The sequence below is a fragment of the Primulina huaijiensis genome, chromosome 1 (genome assembly GCF_012295235.1).
Source record: "Primulina huaijiensis isolate GDHJ02 chromosome 1, ASM1229523v2, whole genome shotgun sequence".
Taxonomy (NCBI): domain Eukaryota; kingdom Viridiplantae; phylum Streptophyta; class Magnoliopsida; order Lamiales; family Gesneriaceae; genus Primulina; species Primulina huaijiensis.
In genome coordinates, this window is record NC_133306.1 from 6,293,855 (window position 1) to 6,318,014 (window position 24,160).

A 24,160-nucleotide genomic window follows, 5' to 3' on the forward strand; every position below is an offset into this window, starting at 1 on the left:
TTAATTGACACTACGATGGCCAAGGTTATCATCATATATAAAAGTTTTTTGCGTGGAGCGGCCCCACAAGAGTTGCATTTGAATTTGGATTTCATTTTGTCTGAATTTCATCAATGTCAGTATAATTCAGACAATCTATACAAAACATTGTGCGATTGGGAACATGAAATCAACACTGTAAAAACAAAATAACTTCATTGCCTAATGGTGGTGATTTCCAGCTACACGCCCAACTGTTGGTTCGTAGATGACACGCTCTTACCATATATTTTATTTATTTATTTATTATTATTAATCAAATTCCCTTTAAGCATAAGTTTTATATATTTATCTAATGAAAATATTTTATGGATTAAATTTATATTTATTTAAGAATTTCGCTATAAAGAGAATGGCTGTTTGATACATGAAAGCAAGATGAATGTGAATATGTGCATGGTACCCTCCTCTCTATATAAAATAAATTTATGTAAAAACTTGTGTGAGACGGTCTCATGGATCGTATTTTGTGAAACAGATCTCTTATTTGGGTCATCAATGAAAAAATATTACATTTTATGCTAAGATTATTATTTTTTATTGTGAATATCGATAGGATTGACCCGTGTCACAGATAAAGATTAATGAGACCGTCTTACAAAATACCTACTCTAATATTTACTAATATATTTATTGTAAATCGATAATAAATGTTATAATTAAAAAATGAATCAAATGTATGAGAATTTGAGCACCAAACTTTTTGACCGAAGAAAATGCTAAAATTATTTTAATCGGAGAGATATGGTCCACTGAGGTAGAATCGGCATTGTTAACCAGTCTTTTCTGGATTTGACACATTGGATGGCATATAAAAATTGGTCTCGAATCCCAATTATTGATGTCTATGTGAAAGTTGGATTTACCCCATTTGTAATTGGCACTCGTATAGTTCGACAAGAAAAATAACCTTTTTTTCATTATATATATATATATTTTATTGAATTGTGATCCATTGTGTGTTTATTAAGAGTGAATTTGGTGGACGAAATTTAATTTCATTTGTTGTTTTCATTTGTATTTGGTTAGAGTGTTGATATGACATTGAAAAAAAATACTAGCATGACACAAAGTATGCCATCAAAAATTTTCGACTTATCAAATATCATGTCAGTATTCGGATCAAAATAACTAAAACTTAAAAGTTATTGTACAAAAACTAAACTTTAAAAGACCAACGCCCAAAATCGAACAAATCAGTGGAGCGAACAAATTATTTTCCTGTTCGACTAATTTTGTCTAATATAATATTTTTTATTTTTATTATTTTTTTTTAAAAAAAACAAGTATTGTATTTTTGGTTGATTTATTCTTTAACTCCTATGAAATCAAGAAATATTCATCCTTGCGTATATTTCAGTTAGGTCGTTCAATTTTTACGATGTTTTAATTTAGTTTTCATATAGACTAAAACCTGATTTATTCTAATATTTTTATACTCGATTTTGGTAGCTCAGTTCCTAATTAATGATAGAACAAATATAACTGATATATAAGAAATGGTGTAAAATGATTTCCATGTCCATCATCACAAGTCACCGTATATGCCACGTCGGTTAGAAGTGACATGACAAATGATATAGATAATGTAATGATGTGGCTTTGGAGATGTTATTATTGTTAATTAGTGATGTGATTATGATAACTATTATGAATAATTGATTGTTATTTGTTAGCATTATCACATGGGAATTCCAATTACATTTATAATCTATACTATATTATTAAATTTAAAACATTTACAGTAACTAATTTTTTATGTCATGTTTGTTTTAATAATTATATATATTAATAAAGTATTAAAATTTTAATGCAAACCATATGTAGTACAACAGATAAAGTCTTTGTTTTTTATACGTTAAGTTGTAGGTTCAATTCCTACTTGAGTCTTTTTTTTATTTCTTTTTTTTATTTATTTTTTAATTTGTATATCAAAATTGCATTATAGCTTTTCACTATTTCTTATAATTGTATTTTGATCCTCATTTAAATTTAAACTAAATGAATTATAAAAAAATATGCGTGCGTCGATGTACTAGTAATAATGATGCAAGAGTGACACTAAGTGGTGTCTGAGTTTGTAAAGTACGTGAGCGTTTGACTAATAATTAGAAGTTCGATTACATCTACCTACATCTTCTAGGACGAGTTTGTCACATATTGCTTGTATAGTGTGGTTTTTTACACTGACTAGTATGATTTGTAAACTATTGCGTTAGTTTGAGAATTTACATAATGCACACCTAATAATAGCGACGGCCGATTTCAACGTTATAATAAACATTAAAATTCATCAACATGTACACATTTTTGACAAAATTTTACAGTATTTATGAGGGTAAAAAGGATTTTATTAACTAGTGCAGATGGAACAAAAAAAAAAAGGTACTCATTTTTATTTCTGGATATGTACTTTCATAAGGTTAAAACTTAAATAGTTTGTCCCCCGGGTTTGGGCCAAGCTATGGCGATGTAGACAAAACAAGAAACACAGTGGCAGGCCGACTCGTGCACCAAATAAATCTTAACTGAAATCTGCGCAACCTACCTACAAATTTTCCTTAACATGTGGTTAATCCCTAGTAAATCAAACCCTAATCTGGGAAAAAAATACGAAGGAATTAAAGTATGAAGAACGATGTCTCTCTAAAGGCATATTTGACGGCTGAGGATTTTTTGGTGGGACTCGAAAGTAACTTGTCTTTTTATGAATAAATTCAAAACCTTATCATGATTTCAGTGTCAGTGGCCACAATACAGAGGTCCCTCCGAAAGGAGCTTCGAAATGTAGCAGAATAATGAACTTATAATGTGCAGTGAATTTTATGTACATTTGACATTTCTTTTGCTAGATGGTTGGAGTTGGTCCTAGTGGTGTGGGCTGATGTGAAATATAACAGCAGCAAGACTTTGGTTTGTGTTAGTTGTCACTTGTCCATCGCTTGGATAAAATTATTGGGACTTCCATATGTGGATTTAGACAATCCTCTTTTCTTGAGTTAGTTTTTGAATTGAGTTAGGTTCAAGTTCCAATCTTAACAGTTTGATCAAGGACGGAGCCGATGTAATAATGGAGTCTTGTCTTCCCCCTTGGATTCAAAACTCATCATACTAACTTAGGCACCTATATTTATTTGGAAGACCTGTTAAGTTACTTGCGATTGATGATGGCCGGTCGTCTGGCTATCATATGTACCGTAATATCGAGTTACTCGGGATTATGAATCCGACGTCTCTCATTTTACCAAAAATCGGTAGCGAGTGCTGAAAGTGCAACTTTATTTTGAACCTTGTATCCGATCAAATCGTTCCTCACAAGACCGATTATTATTATATGTCAGTTTCTATGTCCCTGCCTTGATATTGTTGTTAGGGTATATTCTTCTTCATTTTACTCGCCTTAAATATTTTACATTGGTATACACCTTTTTTTAATTTTATTACTTGTCTAAGACATTTTACACCGTACCCATTATTCTAAAAAAATTATTTTTTAATAAGGTTTAACTTTTAAATTTTAATAATAAATATTTGATTGTATAAAATTTTAAATAAAAAAGCCTAAAGACATCAAAATAAAACTCGACATAGTAAGAAGGTTTATGAGATTTATATATTAATGATTAATTTTAACGATTGCTTGGTTTGATATAATTAAAAATATAATAAAAAATTAAAAATGGATTGTCATGTTTACTCTCCTATACTAAGTCCTTTTAAGCTTGAAGCTTAACTATGACGTTTCCTCTTTACTTCCAAAAGGAGTTGCCATCCTATGTCGATGCAATTCGCGAACCATCTCATTCGGCGAAATTAAAAAAAAAAAAAAAGAACCATAGTTAGACGATCATTTTAGCTAACTATTGAAAGTTAGTCTATGCGAATATGCTATATCATGAATGTTTCTTTCTCTTATTCTAATATCATTAAATCGTATGAATAACTCACATTTTATAGAAAGTTGACATATACGTTGATGATCTAAGAACTAACATATATTCCAAGTATAAAACTAAACCCCTAACACATCCATTTTAGGCAGAATTCCCAAAATATGACATTAAAATCTATTCAAACCATCAAAAATATGGAATATTTCACCCTACCTTATGGGGCACTGCCCTCATGAGGTGATCAAAGGCTCAAATTTAACCACATCTATGCGGGGTCCACCAATTCATATGCTGGGTCCACCAATTCATATGCGGGATCTACCAAATTCTTTAAAATCAACGGCTCAGATTCTGTGAGGGCACTGCCCCCACAGGTAGCATCGACAGAACCCAAAAATATCCTTGATTTCATTTGTCCTCATCAGGTGCCAGAGTTGTCATTACCAACAATGTCCTTTCAATTTCTTATATATTTCCAAATTACTACCAATATTTTATTTATGGCAAAAACTTGTGTGAGACGATCTCACGGGTCGTATTTTGTGAGACGGATCTCTTATTTGGATAATCCATGAAAAAATATTACCTTTTACATTAATAGTATTACTTTTTATTGTAAATATCGGTAGGGTTGACACGTCTCACAGATAAAGATTCGTGAGATCGTCTCACAAGAGACCTACTCTTTATTTATTTATCTAAAACTAACGAAATACGTCCGTGTAAATAAAATTTAAATTTGTGGGTGTTTGGTGTGAGTTGATGCAACGGTGGATAGAGAGGAGATTGGTGGCCATCGTTTTCAAGGGCCCTTGATTTTGGATTAGACAGTACGAGTGGGCTCCGTTGGTGGTTTGGATGCAGGCTTGCAGTGACCGGACTTGGACTCTTGGGCCCATCCATCCTGTTCGGGCTTGCAGGGGTGGCCCATGATTTCACTTTCATTCAAATTTATTTAAACATATACCTACATTATTATATAGCCACATTTATTCATCGATAAATTGACATTCTAACCATATAATTGGCACATACTTATCTATATGACGAGAAACTGCTTTTGACGTTAATTTTTATTTATTCATACAGAAAAATAATTTATTAAAATAATTTTTTTAAAAAAAAATAATAATAAGAATCCATTTCAAATAATTAGAGATATAACTAAACGCGACCTCAGAATATAAATAAGAATATGTGTTTTATGAGACGATCTTATATATTTTTTTACGTGAGATCGATAAACTCAATTCAGATTTAAAATAAAAAATAATATTTTTAACATAAATTTATTTTTTTAAAAAAAATTCAAATTCATCTGCAAAATATTTGTCTCATTGCTCACAATGTATGAATAAAATTAGATGCTAGTACAAGAGGAATCTAAAGCTGGGAGACAGATTTGTGGGCCCTCCACCACTCGTGTCCGGATACCACACGTGTCGCACTAACAGCTTAAGTGGAATCTCCAAATTTTCATATGATTCGGCATACGTGTCCCCAAACGATGGGTTGATTGGTTTTTTTAATTTAGTTTTCTATTTCTGATTTAATATGAAAATTTGGAGCTGCGTTAGAATTACATCACATCGAATTGAACAAAAACAGATATAAATCGCACTGGTGAGTAGAGTTGTGCAAAATTTCGGTTAAATTGAATTAACCGACCGAACTGAATTAATTCAGAAATTCGGTTCGGTTAATTCGGAAGTTCGATTTTGAAATTTTAGACAATAAGTTAATTCTGTTCGATTTCGGTTTTAATTTGAAAAATTCGGTTGAACCGAATTAACCGAATTAGTAAATATATTAATTTAAGTTGTATATGGACATTAAAAATACATTAGAAGGTCACTCAACTTTTCATATATTAGAAAGAAACTCATTCATTTAATGATTTTATCTTCAATATTTCTATTTATTATTGGTATTTTTGGTTCAATATTCATTGTTATTTATAAGATCTCCATTGTTTTTTTTTGTGTGTTAAAATTCATATTTTTTAAAAAATATCGGTTGTTTCGGTCGGTAACCGAAATAACCGATTTAAAAATCGGTTCGGTTAATTCGGTTTCTATGAATATTTCGATCGGTTCGATTATTTGAAAATAAAATCGATTAAATCGGTTATAGGTCTATTCGGTTCGATCGATAACCGAATATACCGATTGCACATCCCTGCTAGTGAGACGTGGATGACCAAATCATGTAACTGTTGGGCTTATGCAAATTGGTCTGATTATAAGCCGTACAAACTATCGGGCAGTCACTGTCGTATTAATGGGCTATTAAGCCCAATTGAATATCAAAACTGATCACTAATTTCAATGGGCTACATGAAGGCCTACCTTATTGGGTTATTACCCGTACGTATAGTTTCAGTTTGTAATGTTTTACCATTTTGAGCCCAGTACGTATTTATTATGAAAGACAATTCTATCGAGCTCAGTCTAACACCTTCCGTTACTTGGATGTTATTACCCACTTCAGCCCATCACCCATTTATTTTATTTTTATTTTTTTGTAACGGAATTCGCAGCAGCCGCTATCCGTGAGTGTGAACTTTATAAACCTTCGGGTTGAACGGAATGACATGCAAACTACGTCAATCAGATAAATCACACCCGAAAAATCTTGTATGACATGCTCGTTAAAAAAAATGTTAATGTAGAGAATAGAACATGTAACTAATTAATCACAAATACACATACTCCGCTAATTTGTACACCACTCGAAAGTAACACGACACTCCATTTATTATTATAAACCCTATCCCGGTGTTTATTTAATTTCTTAAACCTATACTTTTTCATCTTTTATTAATATTGGTGCACTGCTTGAATGACAAATTCCAGGCCAGCCACTGCTTTAATGCACCAAGATTTGTAATTTATTCCGGGGCACAATACTTGAAATATTAATCAGTAGGTTTTTTTATAAGATTGTTTTATAGATATTTATTCATGAAACGGGTCAACTCTATCTATGTTTACAATAATAAGTTAATAATTTTTTTACGAGTGACCAAAATAAGATATTCTTATCTCAAAATTGATTCGTGAGACTGTCTTACAAAAGTTTTTGTGAATATTAATTTGTCATTTACTTCGAATAATTTGAGACTAATCATAAGTTTTTCTATCTGAGACTAATCACAAGTTTTGAAGGATTGTTATGTATGTGTTCTTCATAGACAATTCCTAACCATCACCCAACTACCGATTAATAATTATAATTTCACAATTACAAAATACTTGAAAACTTTAATCTTGGGCAAATTTTTCAGTGGACAAAACTTGTGAAATATATCAAGCAGATTGTCAGTGTTTTAGATAGTTTCTTCATATGACGATGATAGCAAATGAGCATGCCCAATGTAATCTTCTTAAGTATTTTGTTTTAGCAATTTTCTTTTACAAAATTCAAACACATATGTTCCATATGATTTCGAACTCAATCTTTACATTTTGAATAAAATCGAGATTTTGATTACTAAGTTGCTTGATTAGTAATTTATGCTCTTATAATTTATTTTCTCATTTTGATGGTTCAGAAATGATATTCCTCGATTTGTAAAAACCTGGTTAAAGAGAATTCGAGTTTGCGAATCTGGGTGCGGTACTGAGGTGCTCTTGTGAATACAAAAAGCTAATATCAAAGATCGATATCGTATCGAATAAAAAAACGAGCATGCCGACCATATAATTGTTATGAGTTTTTTTTAGAAATCTCATTGGGGTCAGATGGTTTTTGGGGAGTAAAATGTGTTTGTCCCAGTAAAGACAATCAATTAATCATCATAATCACCTAAATTTAAAAGATTTTAAAATATTATCTTTTAGGAAACCTCGTTTTTCTTGCACCAAAACAATAAAAAATTATAAAGGAAAGGCAAAACGTGTATAAAACACTCTACCAGAGAGCTGTAGAGTCAACACGCTGAAAGATTCCATTTTCTGATCTTTAAATAATCGTGGTGATTCGTCCATGCTAGGACGAGGTTAATCACCGAAAATCTTTAGGAGCTTACTTCGGTCCCAATCACTGCTCCTGGCCAGGTTTTATTTCCAAGTTTTTGATTTTTGATTTTCCATTTCTTTATCTCGAAGTCTGAATCTTTTAACGGATTTGTCAAGGGAATTCAGTATTTTTAGAAAAAATCCGTTCATAAATCTGGAATATTGACCCCATTTTCGTTTTCTACTAGAAAAAGAAATGGGTGGGTGTTTCAGCAAGAACAAATATACAAACCCCGATACCAAGGGCTATAGATCAGGAAGAACAGCAAACACAGGATACCAGCAGAGCCACCAAGATCATCAAAAACCATCAACCCACTATACCCCCCAGCCGGAGCCGCAGCTGCAGCCCGAGAGGCACCACCACCAGCAACAATCCGAGAGGCTCCACCACCAGCAATCGCAACCCCAAAACCAGATTCAAAAATTAGAGCCCAATAACATTTTAGGAAAGCCCTTTGAGGATGTTAAATCAAAATTCAACATTGGTAAAGAATTGGGTAGGGGTCAATTTGGGGTAACTTATTCTTGTACTGAGATTGGCTCTGGGCATCCATATGCCTGCAAGTCAATATTGAAGAGGAAACTTGTGAGTAAGAATGATAAGGAAGATATGAAGAGGGAGGTTCATATAATGCAGCACTTGAGTGGGCAGCCTAATATAGTGGAATTCAAGGGTGCTTATGAGGATAGAATGTCTGTGCATCTAGTAATGGAGCTTTGTGGTGGAGGGGAGCTTTTCGATAAGATTATTGCTCAGGGGCATTATTCTGAGAGCTTAGCCGCTGATCTTTGTAGGCAGATTGTGAATGTTGTGCACCATTGCCATTTTATGGGTGTGATGCATAGGGATCTCAAACCTGAGAATTTCTTGCTCTCAAGTAAGGATACAAACGCAAGGTTGAAAGCAACAGATTTCGGGCTCTCTGTTTTTATTGAAGAAGGTGTGTATTTTTCTTGCTTATGGTGCTAAACGTATATCTCTTCCTTAGTGGTGACAATCATGTCAGTTGAGCATATCACTGTATGAGCCCTTGTGCTACATGTTTAGCCTTTGATGAATAGTTATTTGGATTTCAGTAACACGTATAAATAAAGTTAAACATTAGGAAACAGTTTTAGCATTTCTGAAAGAAGCGTTTGAATGATTAAGCTCATCTATGAGTATTTACCTTCCTGCCTCTTCATGAATTGCATTTTGAGCTCATTTGTGATTGCTTATCTTTGCATCTCTTCATGGATTGCGATTAGAGTCATGACCTCTGGCTATGATTCTTATGAACGATAAAGGGGGGAAATCTATTCACATCCAAATCTTGGTACAGTTTCTGCTATCTTAAGAAAAAGCTATAGGACTGTCACAAATCACTGTATTGGTTGGTTTGATATTCATAACGCCATGGAGAATGAATAGTCTATCATCGATCCTATTTAAAACCCAAAGCTACAGTTTTCGTCTTTATCCCCATCTCTCATAGTTCTGAAAATGTAAATCTAGAAAAAGTTGGAAAGGTAAAGGACTGTGGATGGCACTATCAGAGGGACATGCTGAAAGAAAAGTCGGCATCAAAGGTAAGGTGTTGGTGGAGGAACCCAATCCCTTACATTTTATATCTTCATCTTCTACTCCTTCGACATGCCATTCGCATTTTTTGAAAAAAAAAAAAATATATCTTGGCCATTGAAAGCATGTGCACCCATAAAATATGTCATAGGTTTTCCTCTTCTAAAAAAAAAACAAGTATTTGAACCAGCCACCAGGAAGGAGATCAAAAGCTAATGAGAACGAGTAAATCGTCTATGAAGAACACATAACAATCCTTCAAAAATCCTAAGGAATAAAAGATTTGAATGTCCTTGTTTACATGTTAATGGCATAATAGAATCAATTGGATGAAATCCTGAAAGGGGGAGAGGAAACTAATGAATATTGGAAAGATGATTATGTGTAAAATTAGTGATTAGAAGAAGTTTTTAGTGAGGGTCTAATAGTCAATATGTTTTAAGAATTGAATTCACATCTTCATTAATCCAATCAACCAAACTCATTAATAGTTATGTCACATTATTACTATCACACAAAATTATATTGTTTATATTCCAATGAACTTGGTATCTTATCAAGCCAGCGAAACACATTCTCGGTGTTAATGCAAATTAGGTGGTATAAATCTTTGACTGATGAGAACCTTAACTTCTTTTCTTAGTGTATGATTCTTCGGTTTTCCAATCAAAGTATATCTTTCCAGAGTTGGTTAACATTTCGAAATTAGTCCATTTGTGCGTCTAAAAATGCACAAATTATGGTTAACAGGACTACATGAGACCGAGAAAGAAAATGAAAAGTGTCAAGAAGGGAGAAAATGTATTTGTGGCTTCTTATTGTCAGTGTCCTTTTGAATTATGGTTAAAGAAGACCAAAAGGAAGAATGAAAAGGGTCAAGAAAGTTAATGGAAAGGCACATCATGGCATAGGGCAGAGTAAGAAAATTTGGGATTAGTTTTGGGGAATGGGAGTCCGACATTGTCAAAAAGTGCTTCCAAATGCCTGTGGAAAGCAATTAAAGCATTATAAGAGATATTCAAGGATAATGCCAGATGGAAGTTTGAGATAAATGTAGATTAAGGTCGTGGAAGGATTATTAGGTAGGGGCCAGGGGGTAAGATTTTTTTCAAGTAGGTTTGCCAATGCTTTCCAATTATCATCATCTCATGATAGCCCTATGTCTGATTTTGTTTGGGTCCATGATAGCTTTTCTGTAAGTTGGAATCTTCATTCTAGGAAGGAAGTTCTTTTAATAAAAGATGTAGAATTGGAGTTCTTATTAGAGCATGCTAGTTTGTATGAAGTTGAGTAATTGAAGGGTTTGGTCGTTGGAGAGTTTATGCACATTCTCTTAAAAATCTCTTTTTTTTTCTTTTTTTTTCTATTTGATCAATGATCCAACTTTATTACCTTATAAGTTATTAATTCTAGTTTGGAAATCTTCAATTCCTTCAAACTTACAAGTACTTAATTGGATTTTATCACTTAATAAATTGAATGCTTATAATGTACTACAACGGAAAAAACCTCTCGGTGTCCTCGAGCTGGTTTGTATTATGCAGAGATGGCGATGAATCTAAATATCACATTTTTACAATCCTATGGATTCATTACATCAATGTGGTAAGAACTTGATGAAATTCGGGTTTCAATGGGTGTGACAGGAGAAAATAACATATAGTGGGAAAGAAGAAATCCAAAAATTCTGGAAGATACTGATAATATCATTTATCTGGGAATTGTGGAAAGAAAAGAAACCAACAGATCATTGAAGGATTACATGGTGAGATATTTCAACTGTGGGCAAAAACAGAAATTGGTCGCACTTTAAGCACAGGAGACAAAGATTTCAATATTTTCATTTAGTTCCTTAGTAAAATTTTATGGCAACTTATATTAGCTTAAGTCAATGCTGATATTATTCTTGTCAAGATTAGGCATTCAATTGGTTTGTTAATTTGTGTTTTCAAAACAATGGATGAATGTCTTATCCTTTGTTTGTACATTTTAATTGATCAATAAATTTTGTTTCTTATGCCAAAAAAGAAAAAAATTTACATAAGCATTTCTTTTGTATGGTCTTTAATAAAATTTCATGCCTCCAATCAATTAATTTCAGTAAAACTATTTAGCTGGCATTTCAGTGACTTCTCGTATTTTCTGCATTAATAACTAGCAATATCATAAATAAATTTCAGGAAAGATTTATCGCGACATAGTTGGCAGTGCATATTATGTTGCTCCTGAAGTGTTGCGGCGAAGCTACGGGAAGGAAATAGATGTATGGAGTGCTGGTGTTATTTTGTACATCCTCCTCAGTGGTGTGCCTCCATTTTGGGCTGGTAAAACCAATCTTGATTTATGTATACACATTTTGCGCATCAGTTCCTTTCTAAATGATTCTTTGATTTATATGCGGCAGAAACTGAAAAGGGCATATTTGATGCTATTTTGAAAGAAGAAGTTGATTTTGACAGCCAGCCATGGCCTTCCATATCCTCCAGTGCCAAAGATCTTGTTCGAAAAATGCTGACAAAGGATCCAATAAAAAGAATTACCTCTACTCAAGTACTTGGTATATCTAATATTCAATATTATAATTGACACTTGAACTAAACTCTTTTGTTAAAGAACGTTCATTCGTTTTATAATGATCTTCAATTCATCTTTAACTTAAAACAATCAATGTTCTGATTTTCAAGAGCACCCTTGGATTAAGGGGCAAGCCCCTGACAAGCCAATCAATAGTGCGGTTCTTTCCAGAATGAAGCAGTTCAGGGCAATGAATAAGCTTAAAAAACTTGCACTAAAGGTAAACCTTTCTTCTGTTTTCACTTTGGATAAACATTCTGCAAACTGGAAAGTTAGAGTCGTCAAAATTTTAAAGAATCTTGGTCTTTAAGCCGCCAAATATGTACAGTGTTAAATTGTTTGAATACTCCTCTGCCTTCTGTAAGATGCTCAATTTTCAATCTTTTAAATTTCTTGAACAAATATATCACATCACTATTTGTTATAATCACTTGATATATCTCTCAGAAAGACATTGTTTCCGTTCGTTCTGGTACGATTCACCATTTTCTTCTGCATGTGTGGCTGTTAGTTCTGTGATGTTAATATTCGGCAGAACTCAGAAGATACAATCACAGAATGAAAAAGGTTGACTAAGAACAAGGACAGAACATATGGATTTTGGTTATTAAGATTGCTGGAATAAATGCAGGTTATTGCAAAAAGCTTGTCGGAAGAAGAAATCAAAGGTCTTAAAGCAATGTTCACTAATATGGACACAGATAAGAATGGTACCATCACCTACGAAGAATTAAAAACGGGATTGGCTCGGCTCGGATCAAAACTGTCTGAAGCCGAAGTAAAACAACTGATGGAAGCGGTAATTAGCATGTCATTAAGTAGAGAATTTTACTGGGCATTATGTAGTTTGATTACAACTTTTCATTTTAACAATTGAAGATATTGATATCAGGCTGATGTTGATGGTAATGGGACGATAGACTACATTGAATTTATCACTGCCACGATGCACAGGCATAAGCTTGAAAGAGATGAACATCTGTTTAGTGCATTTCAGTTTTTCGACAAAGATAGCAGTGGGTAAGTGTATCTTTTTTCTTTTCGCTAAATGCGGCATAGTTCTCTTGAATACTTGGTGAGATTCCAAATTGAAATAAGATGATTAAATTCAGGGTGGTTTTTTTTTATCACCAAGCTTGATTATGCTAGTTCAACGTTTTTAAATTTGACACGAGTTATTTTGGTGATCAATTATCTAGATATCACTATCATAAAAGCTCTAGTTCATGGTGGATAACTCGGCCTAGGTTTTGAATTTTTTTCGACACGGCTCCTCACATATAACAGTATAAGCATGAGATTGTGAATACATATTTGTAATCATTGATAAAATGTAGACATGTAAGTGCTGGGGCATTTGGCAGCAAATTCCCAGAAATAAGCACCAAAGACCAATTTTATGAAACGGTTTTCTTTTTCTGAACACCGCCAATGCTGTGGCGGGAGGTTTGGCGGATGTATGTGTCTGTTTATATCTATTGGGTTTGGTGCACCAATGGTTTTGGACTTGTGACTCCTGATTATGATACTCTGTTGTAAACCATTTTTTTCACAAGTCTGAGCTCTTGGAAGATGACTCAATGATTCTTTCAAAGCTAATTACCTCAAGCTCTACTGTCAAGAAAGATAATCATTTTATTTTTCTTATTAACGTCAGCTATATCACGAGAGATGAACTGGAAAGTGCTATGAAGGAGTACGGCTTGGGGGACGAAGCCACCATCAAGGAAATAATCTCAGAGGTGGATACAGATAATGTATGTACATCAACTTGTATTAAGATATCATACAGCTTTATAGCCCCTTAGGATTACACTGGGCATTTTTTACGTGCTTACATGTTATAGGATGGACGAATCAACTATGAGGAGTTCTGTGCAATGATGAGAAGTGGAATGCAGCAACCTGCGAAGCTGTTTTAGAGTACATGTTTTAAGCAGGATGTTCTCTAACACGTGACAGAGTTCTGCTTATGAAGATATTGAAATGTATTGGTTCCCCATTGGATCATCTCATATATTTTAATTTCTTCTAGTCGATTATGGTTACGTTTGTGAGGCTTCTCAAGTTCAAGATTGTTTGTAATTGTCGAGTTTATGCATAAATTATCCAGTTTTAGAATTAATACTTATCTCAAAGACCTTGAGGAAATAGATTTAGATAAAGTTTATTTCTCGTTTCATGGACCTCATGCAATACTCCTATTGGGAATGCATTTGAAGGAAATATTTAGCTTGTAAGGTCAAACAAATACTGACACGGCAACACCAACCAATCACTTTCTGTATATTTGAGTTGCTGAATATGGTCAAATATCAATAAATCTTCGTCTCAATAATTAAATGTGTGTTTAATTAATGTCGAACATAATTTTTTTCTATTGTCTCTCACTAACACAAAAAATGTTGTTGTACTCTCAGAGCCTTCAAGTCTTTTTTGGATACAATTTGGTACAAAACATTAAAAATCTAGAATATATATATATATATATAAAATATTTCAGAATTAAATATTTTATATTTGACACTAATATATGATTTTTGAGTATCCAAACATGAATAACTATTTTGATATTAACAACACGTTTTTTCCGGATGAAAATTCATTATAAAATTTTGGAAAACTGCTATTAATATAAGATATTTTATTATTAAATGTTTCAAATCTGACATTAATATATGATTTCTGAGTACTCAAATATGTATAACAAATTTTGTTATTAATGACGTCTTTTTTTGGATGAAAATTCGGTACAACATTGAAATCTGATATTGATTGATATATGATATTTGAGTATTAGATGTTTACATCAATATATGATTTTTGAGTATCCAAACATATATAACAAATTTTAATATTAATGATCCATGTTTTTTTGAATGAAAATTTGTACAAAATATAAAAATGTGATACTAATATATGATATATGAACACACAAACAAATGTATAAAATATCAATATTAATATAATTATACCAATTTTATACTCAAAATTTTATTTTTATATCAAATTTAAAACAATATGTTCTACGATATCACATATATGTTCTAGATTTTCAATAATTTGTACTGAATTTCATAAGAAAAATAATTGTGAACCCTCGGAATGTTGCCGGAAAAATTTTGATCCAACAGAAATTGAATGCTGTTGAGGATTTAAAAACAAATCTCCCTCTTACTCTCTCTAGGCACACACATATACAACCAACCATATTTGCTAATGTGGAGGAATCTTATCCTCGCATCATCAACTTTCATAAAATCATTCCCTTTCCACTTTATTTTTGCCTTGTCAAGCTTTATTTTCTTTATGAAAACAAGTTCACTTTCAAACAAAATTAGAGTTAAAGAACCAAAAGAACAAGCATGATTCTTGCTTCTGAAAATTCAACATACATTACTAACACATAGCAAGCAGCCAAATATCCTACACATCCACCACCTTCAATCCTTACAACAAGTCCACACAACCATTTTCCATATGAACTCCATACACCGAAAAACAACCTGCAGTACAAAGAAACAGATCAACAATTGAAATTGGCCAGTGGCCATCACAACCTTCTTCTTGCCACAAACAGAAGAGAAGCTGTCTTATTTGTCACTTACACTCCTCACTTTTTCAATGGAGCTTATTGGCAAGATTGCATTGTTTTCTGATTTCACCCTTTGTGCCTGTGAGAGGGTTGTTCTCAGACAAAATGGTGATGGCTCTAGCAAACTCTGAGAAGAAGTAATCTTGACTTTTGGCCATTTTCTTGACGAAGGGCTTGGTTCTCTTGTCTGTGGCTAGTTGGTGATCCACAATCAACAGGCCCTTGTTGTCCAATATGTTTCTGTAGTAATTGTTGTCGAGCTTCATTGGCGTGCCACGATCGTTTCTCACGTACTGCACGGCCTTAGGATCCGGGATTGCATCGGGACACTTGTAGAGCATGTGCTGAACATGATCAGGGTTCAGTGCTGGATCCACCTCCGGGTATAGACGGTGAACCAGCTTCACACAGTGGGTTCTGCCTACACTGTGAGAGCCTGTAACATGACAATTACCATCAAATTTGTTGTCTAACTGATAAAAATTTACTTTATGTGACGTGGGGTTTATTCAAAAGATCATACTTCTCTTGATAATTGGTGGATCTATAATAAAATTATAGTTATATGACAATGATGATTAATTCTTGAATGTAATAAATGAATTCTAGGTGGATAAAATTGTAGATTAGTACCAAGCAAAGCAACTACTCCAGGGGTATCAATTCCAATACTAGCAAAACGCTCAAGTACAACAGTCAAGCTCTCATTGTGATCTGGCAAGTACTGTTCAAGTATATCTGCTCGGCTTTTCCTACCATCTCTTCTTCCAGTTTTAAGGGGAATGTATGGCCCTCCAACCTGTCCAAAAACAAAAAAGAAAAAAAAATTATTAAAAAAAAAAAAAATTACAAATCAGTGTCCGTGGTAAAACACCAAATTGGGTTGATCGACAAATAGAGGCACTTAAAAACTGGAAACTTCCATTAACCAAAACATGATACATCAACCATTTTAGCATGAGAATGTTGAAAAAGGAGAAGAATTTGAGTCAGAAACTCAGGAAGGCAGTGTTCGCCAAAATTTGGGAAATTCTAAAACAAGTGAATTTCCGAGAACTTATGTCAAGTTTTCCAGCGTACTAAAACATGGATATTCAAGAAATGAAAAGAAGAGAGCTCAAACTTACAGAAGCAATGCCATCTCTAGCGGACAAAACAAGAATATCCGCGCACGAAACAACACCAGGGCATTCCCTCTCTAGAGCCTCTTTAATAGTCTCAAGATACCTGAAATTCCTCATCCCAAAACTCCTATCTGTCTCCTTTTCAGACAAAACCCTCCTCGTTGAATCCAGCAATAAAGATGCATCACACGACTGCAACACAAAAAAAAAACAGCATAAAAAAAACAGATCGATCTATAAGCCTAAAATATATCTAAAACAAACCCGTAAATTACCTCAACGAAACAGTCATGGAAAATGTTCCTAATCCAGGAAAACGCAGTGTTCTTATGGCGTTTGTACAGTAATCTGACTTGTTCTTTGATGATATCTTCAGCTTGAGGGCAAGAGTCCTTGTAGTAGTTGATGACAAGGCCTGGATCTTCACTTTCTGCTGAAGCAGAGAGGGATGCAAGGTAGAGGGTTGCAAGGAAGAAGAGAGCTTTGGAAATGGAAGCCATTGCTGCACTTTGCAAAGGTCACTGACCTTGAGCTTTCTCTTATATCACACTTGGCTGCTTGCTTAAACAATGGGGAGAGAGAGGCAGAATTTCTCTCTCTTTTTTTTCTTTTTTCTTTTCCTTTATCAATTTAAAATAAGAGCTAAAATTAAGATTTGTATCTTCTACTTAAATCGAAAACACAAAAATTGATATTGTGTCCTTTTTACACGAAAAAAACAATCTCTAATATGTGAAGTCCATCAAATGATCATCTGCTATAAAAATTTTACAACAACAAATATTGTGATTTCAACTATAGTATAAAAATTTTACAACAAATATTGTGATTTCAACTATAATACAGAATCCAAATCCCTAGAATTATGCTTGAATTGGTAATAACTTGGACTTTCTGATATTAAGAGTTTTTAAATTATTTTGATGCAGATTCCTTTGGCCTTATTTGAGCAGCATTACTCCTTCCCACTTCTTTTTACCTACGAAGGGTAAATTTTAAGATAACCCAACAACTTAGATTCATTCTCTATTAATAAAAATTATGATAAGATTTGGTTTTAGCTTTTTAGCTCCACATGTTTTATAGTTTTAGCTTTCTTGATCTTTTGGAGTAAAAAATAGGCTTGAATGTATAAATTTTGGGTCTGGAGAAATTTTAATCGAGTATATAATTTACCATATATGTAAATTAAAACAATCAAACAGGTAAGTCAGTCAATGCCCCAATTTGGTAACCACTCGGTATACAGTAAGGCAAAACTTGTGTGAGACGGTCTCACGGGTCGTATTTTGTGAGACGAATCTTTTATTTGAGTCATCCATGAAAAAGTATTACTTTTTATGCTAAGAGTATTACTTTTTATTGTGAATATCGGTAGTGTTGACCCGTTGTGATAAAGATTTGTGAGACCGTCTCACAAGATACCTATTCATACAGTAAATATCACAACACTTGCATCAGCAACCTTAATCAGATGAAATATTGCACTTAATTTTTTCAAAGTTCCTCTCCAAAGGGTCATAGGTAAAAAAGGGCTAGCGACCTTGTTATCCGATTCAGGCGTCACTCAGCTGTCATTCTCTCTTCTGTAGAGTATCTTAGTGAGATTGGGATGACTTCTTACAGGGCTAGAGTAATATTTTAAAGGAATTATTATATAAATGTACATATTTTAGTTACCAAAAGACTCAATTGGGTATATACATTATAATTTTTGGGTATGAAACTAGAAAAAAATTTTGGATACTGAAAAGGAAAAGTATTTTATAGCACTCAAAATTACAAATTTGGATGTATAACATTCAAATTAAGGCACTTAATTACCAAGTAATAACACCAACCGACTCCAATTGAGTATGTGGAATATAATTTTCGTGTTTCTAAATACATGGAGCTTAAATAGAAAACATTTGGGGGTCATAGAACTTAATTGGAGCTTAATTTTCCTGGAGCTTAAATTCATGTTTCTAAATTCATGGAGCTTAAGTTTCAAAAAGAAAAAGCTTTATGCCCTTAGAATTACTTAGTCATCATCAATAACAAACCGTATCAATACTCTAAATATTCTATTTGCCAAACTCACCTCCATGAGACATATAATAGAGGAAAAAAAATGTGTGGAACTTCTACTTCAAAGTTTACCAAATTCATATGATCAACTTGTCATCAATTTAACCAAAAACATCCCTAGGGGCATTTAAAATTTTGACGTTGTATTAACTGTGTTTCTCGGAGAAGAAAGCCGACACAAAAATAAAGAAGATATGTTGGCAACTTCGAAGCGGACATAGGATTACCGATTGTAAGAGGAATATTGATGGACCGTGACTTTAATGAGAGCCACAAACATGGTAGAACAAAGTCGAGAAGTATGAGGAAATTTTTTTACAGCTCTAAATGTGGAGGTAAAGGACACTTCAAGAAAGAGTATACACATATGAGTATCGAGAAGTTTTCTGAAGGAAATGTGGTTAGTACTTCAGGTGGTGATGAAATATTATTCAGCGAAGCTGAACAATTGCAAAAGATAGATTTTGTTGTTGTTGTTGTGACATGTGTATTATGGATTCAAGAGCAACATAGCACATGACACCTAGAGAGAATAGTTCGATCTATATAAACTAATCTTAGGAGGATCTGTATTCGTGAGAAATTATCATGCATTCGAAATATCTTGGGTTGGCTCCATCAAAATAAAAATGTTTGATGACACTGTTCGCACCATACATGAAGTACGATATGTAAAAGAAATGACGAATAATCTTTTGTTCTTGTGGCAATTGAATGATATCGGGTGAAAAACCCGTATCGAAAACAAGATCACGAAAATTGTGAAAGACTTGCTTGTGGTTATGAAGGAAAAATGGTTTCTGCAAATCTGTATGTACTTTTATGAGAAACACACACAAAAGCAGAGCTAGTTGTTGCATCGATTAGTTCAGAAGAAGAACTAACAGTGTTATGACATAGAAAGTTTGGACATATATTTCATAACGAGGGTTGATAATTCTCTCAATAACGGAAGCTGCTGTAAGGACTTAAAAACTGACTCTACACTTTTGTGAGTATTTTATTACAAGTAAACAACACATATTAAAGTTTGATACTTTTACTGCAAAAAACAAATGCATATTGGAGTTGATTCATTCTGATGTTCGGCAAGCACCGATTGTATCTCTAGGAGGAGCGAGATATTTTATCTCATTCATTGATGTTTTTTCTAAAAGATTTTGGGTGTATCTAATCAAGAAGAAATCAAATATTTTTCTAGCCTTTAAAGTTTTCAAAGTGTGGGTTGAACTTGATTCTCAAAAAAAAAATCAAGTGTTTGAGGATTGTCAATGAAAGGGAATATATTAGTGATGAATTTGATTCATTTTTACAAAATGAAGGGATCAAAAGACAGTTCATGATGACTTACACACCTCATTAGAATGGAGTGACCAGATGGTATCCATTATTGTAGGAGGACAACAATCAAGGTTATCATATTTTAGCTTGTACAAGTTTCATTCGAAATAGAACTTCCTTTTCATGGATTCCGTTCCTTTATTTCTATAAAAGTATGTGAATCGTTGAACTGTAAATGCAATATTTGATTTTCAAACATAATGATGCCAATACATGTTTGAAAAGCTAGGTAGTGTGGAACAATTAATGCGTAAAATCTTTTATATACAATAATGTTTTCCAACAATAAATCTATCTTGCAAAATGCGATTGAAATTTGAACTCAGTCTCAAATTAAATTCATCATGTTTTACCGCTACACAACACTTGCGGCACGCACGTAGAATTGCCTATAAAAAAAAGAAAAAAAAAAGAAAAAAGAATTGTCTATCAGAGAACATCCGATGGAATTGTTGGTTAGAAGCTGTCATCCATTTATTTATAAATAAACTGATAACTTATTTAAGTAAATCAATGACAACATCGGAAAGGGATGCTTTCATCTTTTTATCAAAGTTGAAATTTATCATTATTTTGAGACAGGGTTTGTAATCCAGTTGTCTCATCTTGTCAGATTAGCTGGCTCTCCGAGTTCGATCCCTCCCCTCGCGTGTGTTGTAATAAAAAAAAAAAGAAAAGAAATTTATCATTATTTTGACTTAAATCATGAGAGTTGTAAAAAATTCTACATCAAAATTTATTATTATAACTTGTCTTGAACCATACATACAAGCCAGCCAGCAATGCACCGACAGTTTAGTATCTTGCCCCTACCACACACACCTGTCCCGACCTCCATTATTTATTATTCCCCTGTAGATTTTGATTTTTGACCTCCATTATTTATTATTCCCTTGTAGATTTCCGATTTAATTATAAGTGCATCGAGATTCACAAAATTTTAAAGAAATACACTGATTGACTAGTGACAATATATAATCTACCAAATTAATTTATCCAATTTTGAACGACATTTTCGGCCCACGAAAATGTTTATTTTAATATAATATTAATTGAATTTTTCTTCCAAAAATGTCAAATAAAATAAAATGAACGATTGATGGCTGAAATGATATAATAACCCCCACTCGCACACATAATTCCGACAAGAAATAAATTCTTAAATGTATTTTTATAATTTTATATTAAGCAACTTTTGATTTATTTATATAAAAAAGAATCAAACCCAATTAGCTAGAGGCCCATTCCTCTTTAAGCTGCTGAAACACGTACTAGCTTTTGCCTTCGTCTCCCTTTTAATCCACCAAATTAATTTAGATCATAAGTTTAATAAACCACGTCGATCATTTATTGGATAATTTCATTCAGATTTAATTAACTATATTCTTTATTATTACATTATGAACTCTTCTTGACGACTTAGAATATTATTGGCTAGTTCGATCGTATTAAGTCGATAATCACGCCTGTTTATAATACCCATTATATATGTCACGTATATTTAGTCTTGTGTGTGTTTTCACACAGATTAAGAAAGTTACTGGAATAAATTTTACAAAAAAATTGAATAAAAAATGGTTGAAAAGTACATTAAATAGGAGTTTAGAGACTAGATGATATTGACACGATTCAATCAAATAAACGAGCTCTACTAGTAGAGCACGCCTTTTTAATTGAACCGCACCAACATCTCGCATATGCCTTACGCCAAATTAAATCCATATCGACCATTTGTTTTAAAGGCTTGAGGAATATGATTTCATGTACGATTTTGTTAAAATTTATTGTTTAATTCTTGATGATATGACCTGATGGATTATGTGTTTATTAAATTGTTATCTTCAAAAAGTGATATCAGAGTCACTCACGTTAAATCATTGAGAATTTTTATTTGAAGTTGAGATGCATATCATTTACAATTTGGATTCGGAAAAGAACTTTTGCCTGTGATCAAATTTTCATGAATTTAAGTATGATCATTTCAAATTTCCGTCCATTTTTTAATTAAAAAAAACACTGGTGATACTCCTGTAAAGGCCTGGGCTCAATTGGAAAGCCCAAGATAGAGGTCAGCTTCCCGGGCACTTCACTTATTCCCGGGCGGTTATCGTAGCCCGGGTTCTTATACAAGCACCCGGGTAACCGACCACCCAAGCCACCTCGAGAATTGAACCACACTTGAGTATATTGATATGGGCAATCTTATCTGTCAGAGCAACTTGACTTTGGCGTGTCATATAAGTCATCAGGAGGTATGGGCGGCCGACTTGACATATTTAGTAGGTAGGCGCGGGAAACGAGGTACCTACCCCATTCTCTCCTATAAATAGCAGGTATCCTTCTCATTTACTGATTCTGAAATCTTTGAACTCTCAAGCATTATACATATTTTCTCCCAAATATTGCTCGTGCTCATCTTCAACCTGCTGACTTAAGCATCGCAGTGGCTACGCCGGACACTTCTCCGGCTCCCATTCACGAGTTCCTTTCTTGTTTGCAGGTGCTGGTTAAGCCATTATCTTCAATCAAATTCCCTAAACATTATAAATTGTTGATTTGATCCGTTGGAGCTCCCGACCCGGCTCATCCCATTTCAGCGTGATCACTTCATTGGCGCCGTCTGTGGGAAGCTATTGAGATTAAGGCGTTGATATGGCTAATACTAGAAGAACTAACCAGGACAATTCGCGAGCCCCTGGAGGTGGTGCTTATACTTCTGAACAAGGTGGTGTTCCTCCCAGGTGACCCAACCCTATTACTCTGTCTCAGGAAGAATTGGCCAGACTTATAGCTGAAGCAGTCGAGAAAGCTCTGGCCAGGACAGAAACTTCTCATCAAGCCACACTATCAGGAGGGGGCAGGAAAATGAGCAGGAGTGAGAGCAAGAGTTGAGGGAGGAAGAGGTGAGAGGAGAGGATGAGGAGTCTAGTGCTGGATCCAAATCACCTACCGTGGCTGAGGAGCTGTTGGAACTAAGACAGAAAATGAAACTTCTAGAAGGGCAGTTGGAGAGCCGTAGTATTTCTCGGGCGATTACTAAGGGTTGCCCGTTTGCTGATATCATTGTCCGGGAACCTTTTCCCGGGAACTTCAAATCCGCCAAAGTAAAAGATTACGATGGCAATGCGGATCCTGAGGAGCACCTAGCCAGGTTTGAAAACATGGCCATGTTACACTGTTACACAGATCGAATCAAGTGTAAAGTGTTCCTCACTACTTTAGTGGACTCAGCTCAAAGGTGGTTTGAGGGATTGGCCCCTCAGAGTATTAATTCATTTAAAGACTTCTAGAAGGTGTTCCTACACCACTTCAGTAGTAGCAAGAAATACAAGAAGACTATTTTTAGTCTTTTCGAAGTTAAGCAGAGCCCGGATGAAAGTTTGAGGGCTTATATCAAAAGATTTAATAGAGTGGCTTTGGATGTACCTACCTGCGCTACTGAAACAAAAACTACGGCATTCACACAAGGCTTGAGAGAGGGTGAATTTTTCAAGTCGTTGACCAAAAAAGTGCCCGGGGATTTCGAGGATTTATTATCCCGGGCAGAAAAATACATCAACATGGAGGAAGCCCAGAAGCAGAAGAGGGAAGCCGTAAGGAAAGAAAGAGGAGACCGGGTGGCTAGGCCCGAGGAGAAAGGACAGAGAAGGAATAATCCAGGACACTTCTCTCACCACGTGCCTCTTAAGATTGCCCGGGACAGAGAGGTCCAGGAGTGCAGTAGGGATCTGGCCCCGGACCATCAATTATCCCGGCATGAGAAAAGAGGATTTTGTACTCTCCATAAGGTGTGCTATCACAACACCGAGGATTGCAAAACATTGAAGGGAAACTATTCCTCCCCTTCCGCCCCGGAGCAAAGTGAAGCCAATAAGAGGCCGAGATTGCCATGGACATCTCCACAGCCAGGGTCCAGCGCTCGGGGAGGAGGTATGAGGAAT

The 24,160-nt window shown here is 34.2% G+C and overlaps 2 protein-coding genes across 3 annotated transcripts; one reads left to right on the forward strand and one right to left on the reverse strand.

Moving 5' to 3' along the window:
* Nucleotides 1–7,811: 7,811 nt before the first annotated feature.
* LOC140980353 (calcium-dependent protein kinase 21-like) lies at nucleotides 7,812–14,275 on the forward strand. 2 transcript variants are annotated; one of them, XM_073446133.1, is made up of 9 exons: nucleotides 7,812–7,990; nucleotides 8,140–8,895; nucleotides 11,696–11,839; nucleotides 11,920–12,072; nucleotides 12,200–12,309; nucleotides 12,721–12,888; nucleotides 12,982–13,109; nucleotides 13,747–13,846; nucleotides 13,937–14,275. In XM_073446133.1, the coding sequence occupies exons 2-9, from the start codon at nucleotides 8,148–8,150 to the stop codon at nucleotides 14,009–14,011; spliced, it is 1,626 nt and encodes a 541-aa protein (XP_073302234.1). In that variant the 5' UTR covers nucleotides 7,812–7,990; nucleotides 8,140–8,147; the 3' UTR covers nucleotides 14,012–14,275. The 2 variants fall into 2 exon arrangements, with proteins under 2 accessions (XP_073302234.1, XP_073302240.1); XM_073446139.1 differs by lacking the exons at nucleotides 7,812–7,990; nucleotides 8,140–8,895 and adding an exon at nucleotides 8,907–11,280.
* A 1,157-nt stretch (nucleotides 14,276–15,432) lies between these two features.
* On the reverse strand, nucleotides 15,433–17,401 carry LOC140980368 (peroxidase 42-like). Its single transcript, XM_073446151.1, has 4 exons — nucleotides 17,084–17,401; nucleotides 16,812–17,000; nucleotides 16,318–16,483; nucleotides 15,433–16,120 (listed from the first exon to the last, which is right to left on the reverse strand). The coding sequence occupies exons 1-4, from the start codon at nucleotides 17,306–17,308 to the stop codon at nucleotides 15,711–15,713; spliced, it is 990 nt and encodes a 329-aa protein (XP_073302252.1). The 5' UTR covers nucleotides 17,309–17,401; the 3' UTR covers nucleotides 15,433–15,710.
* Between the last annotated feature and the right edge of the window lie 6,759 nt (nucleotides 17,402–24,160).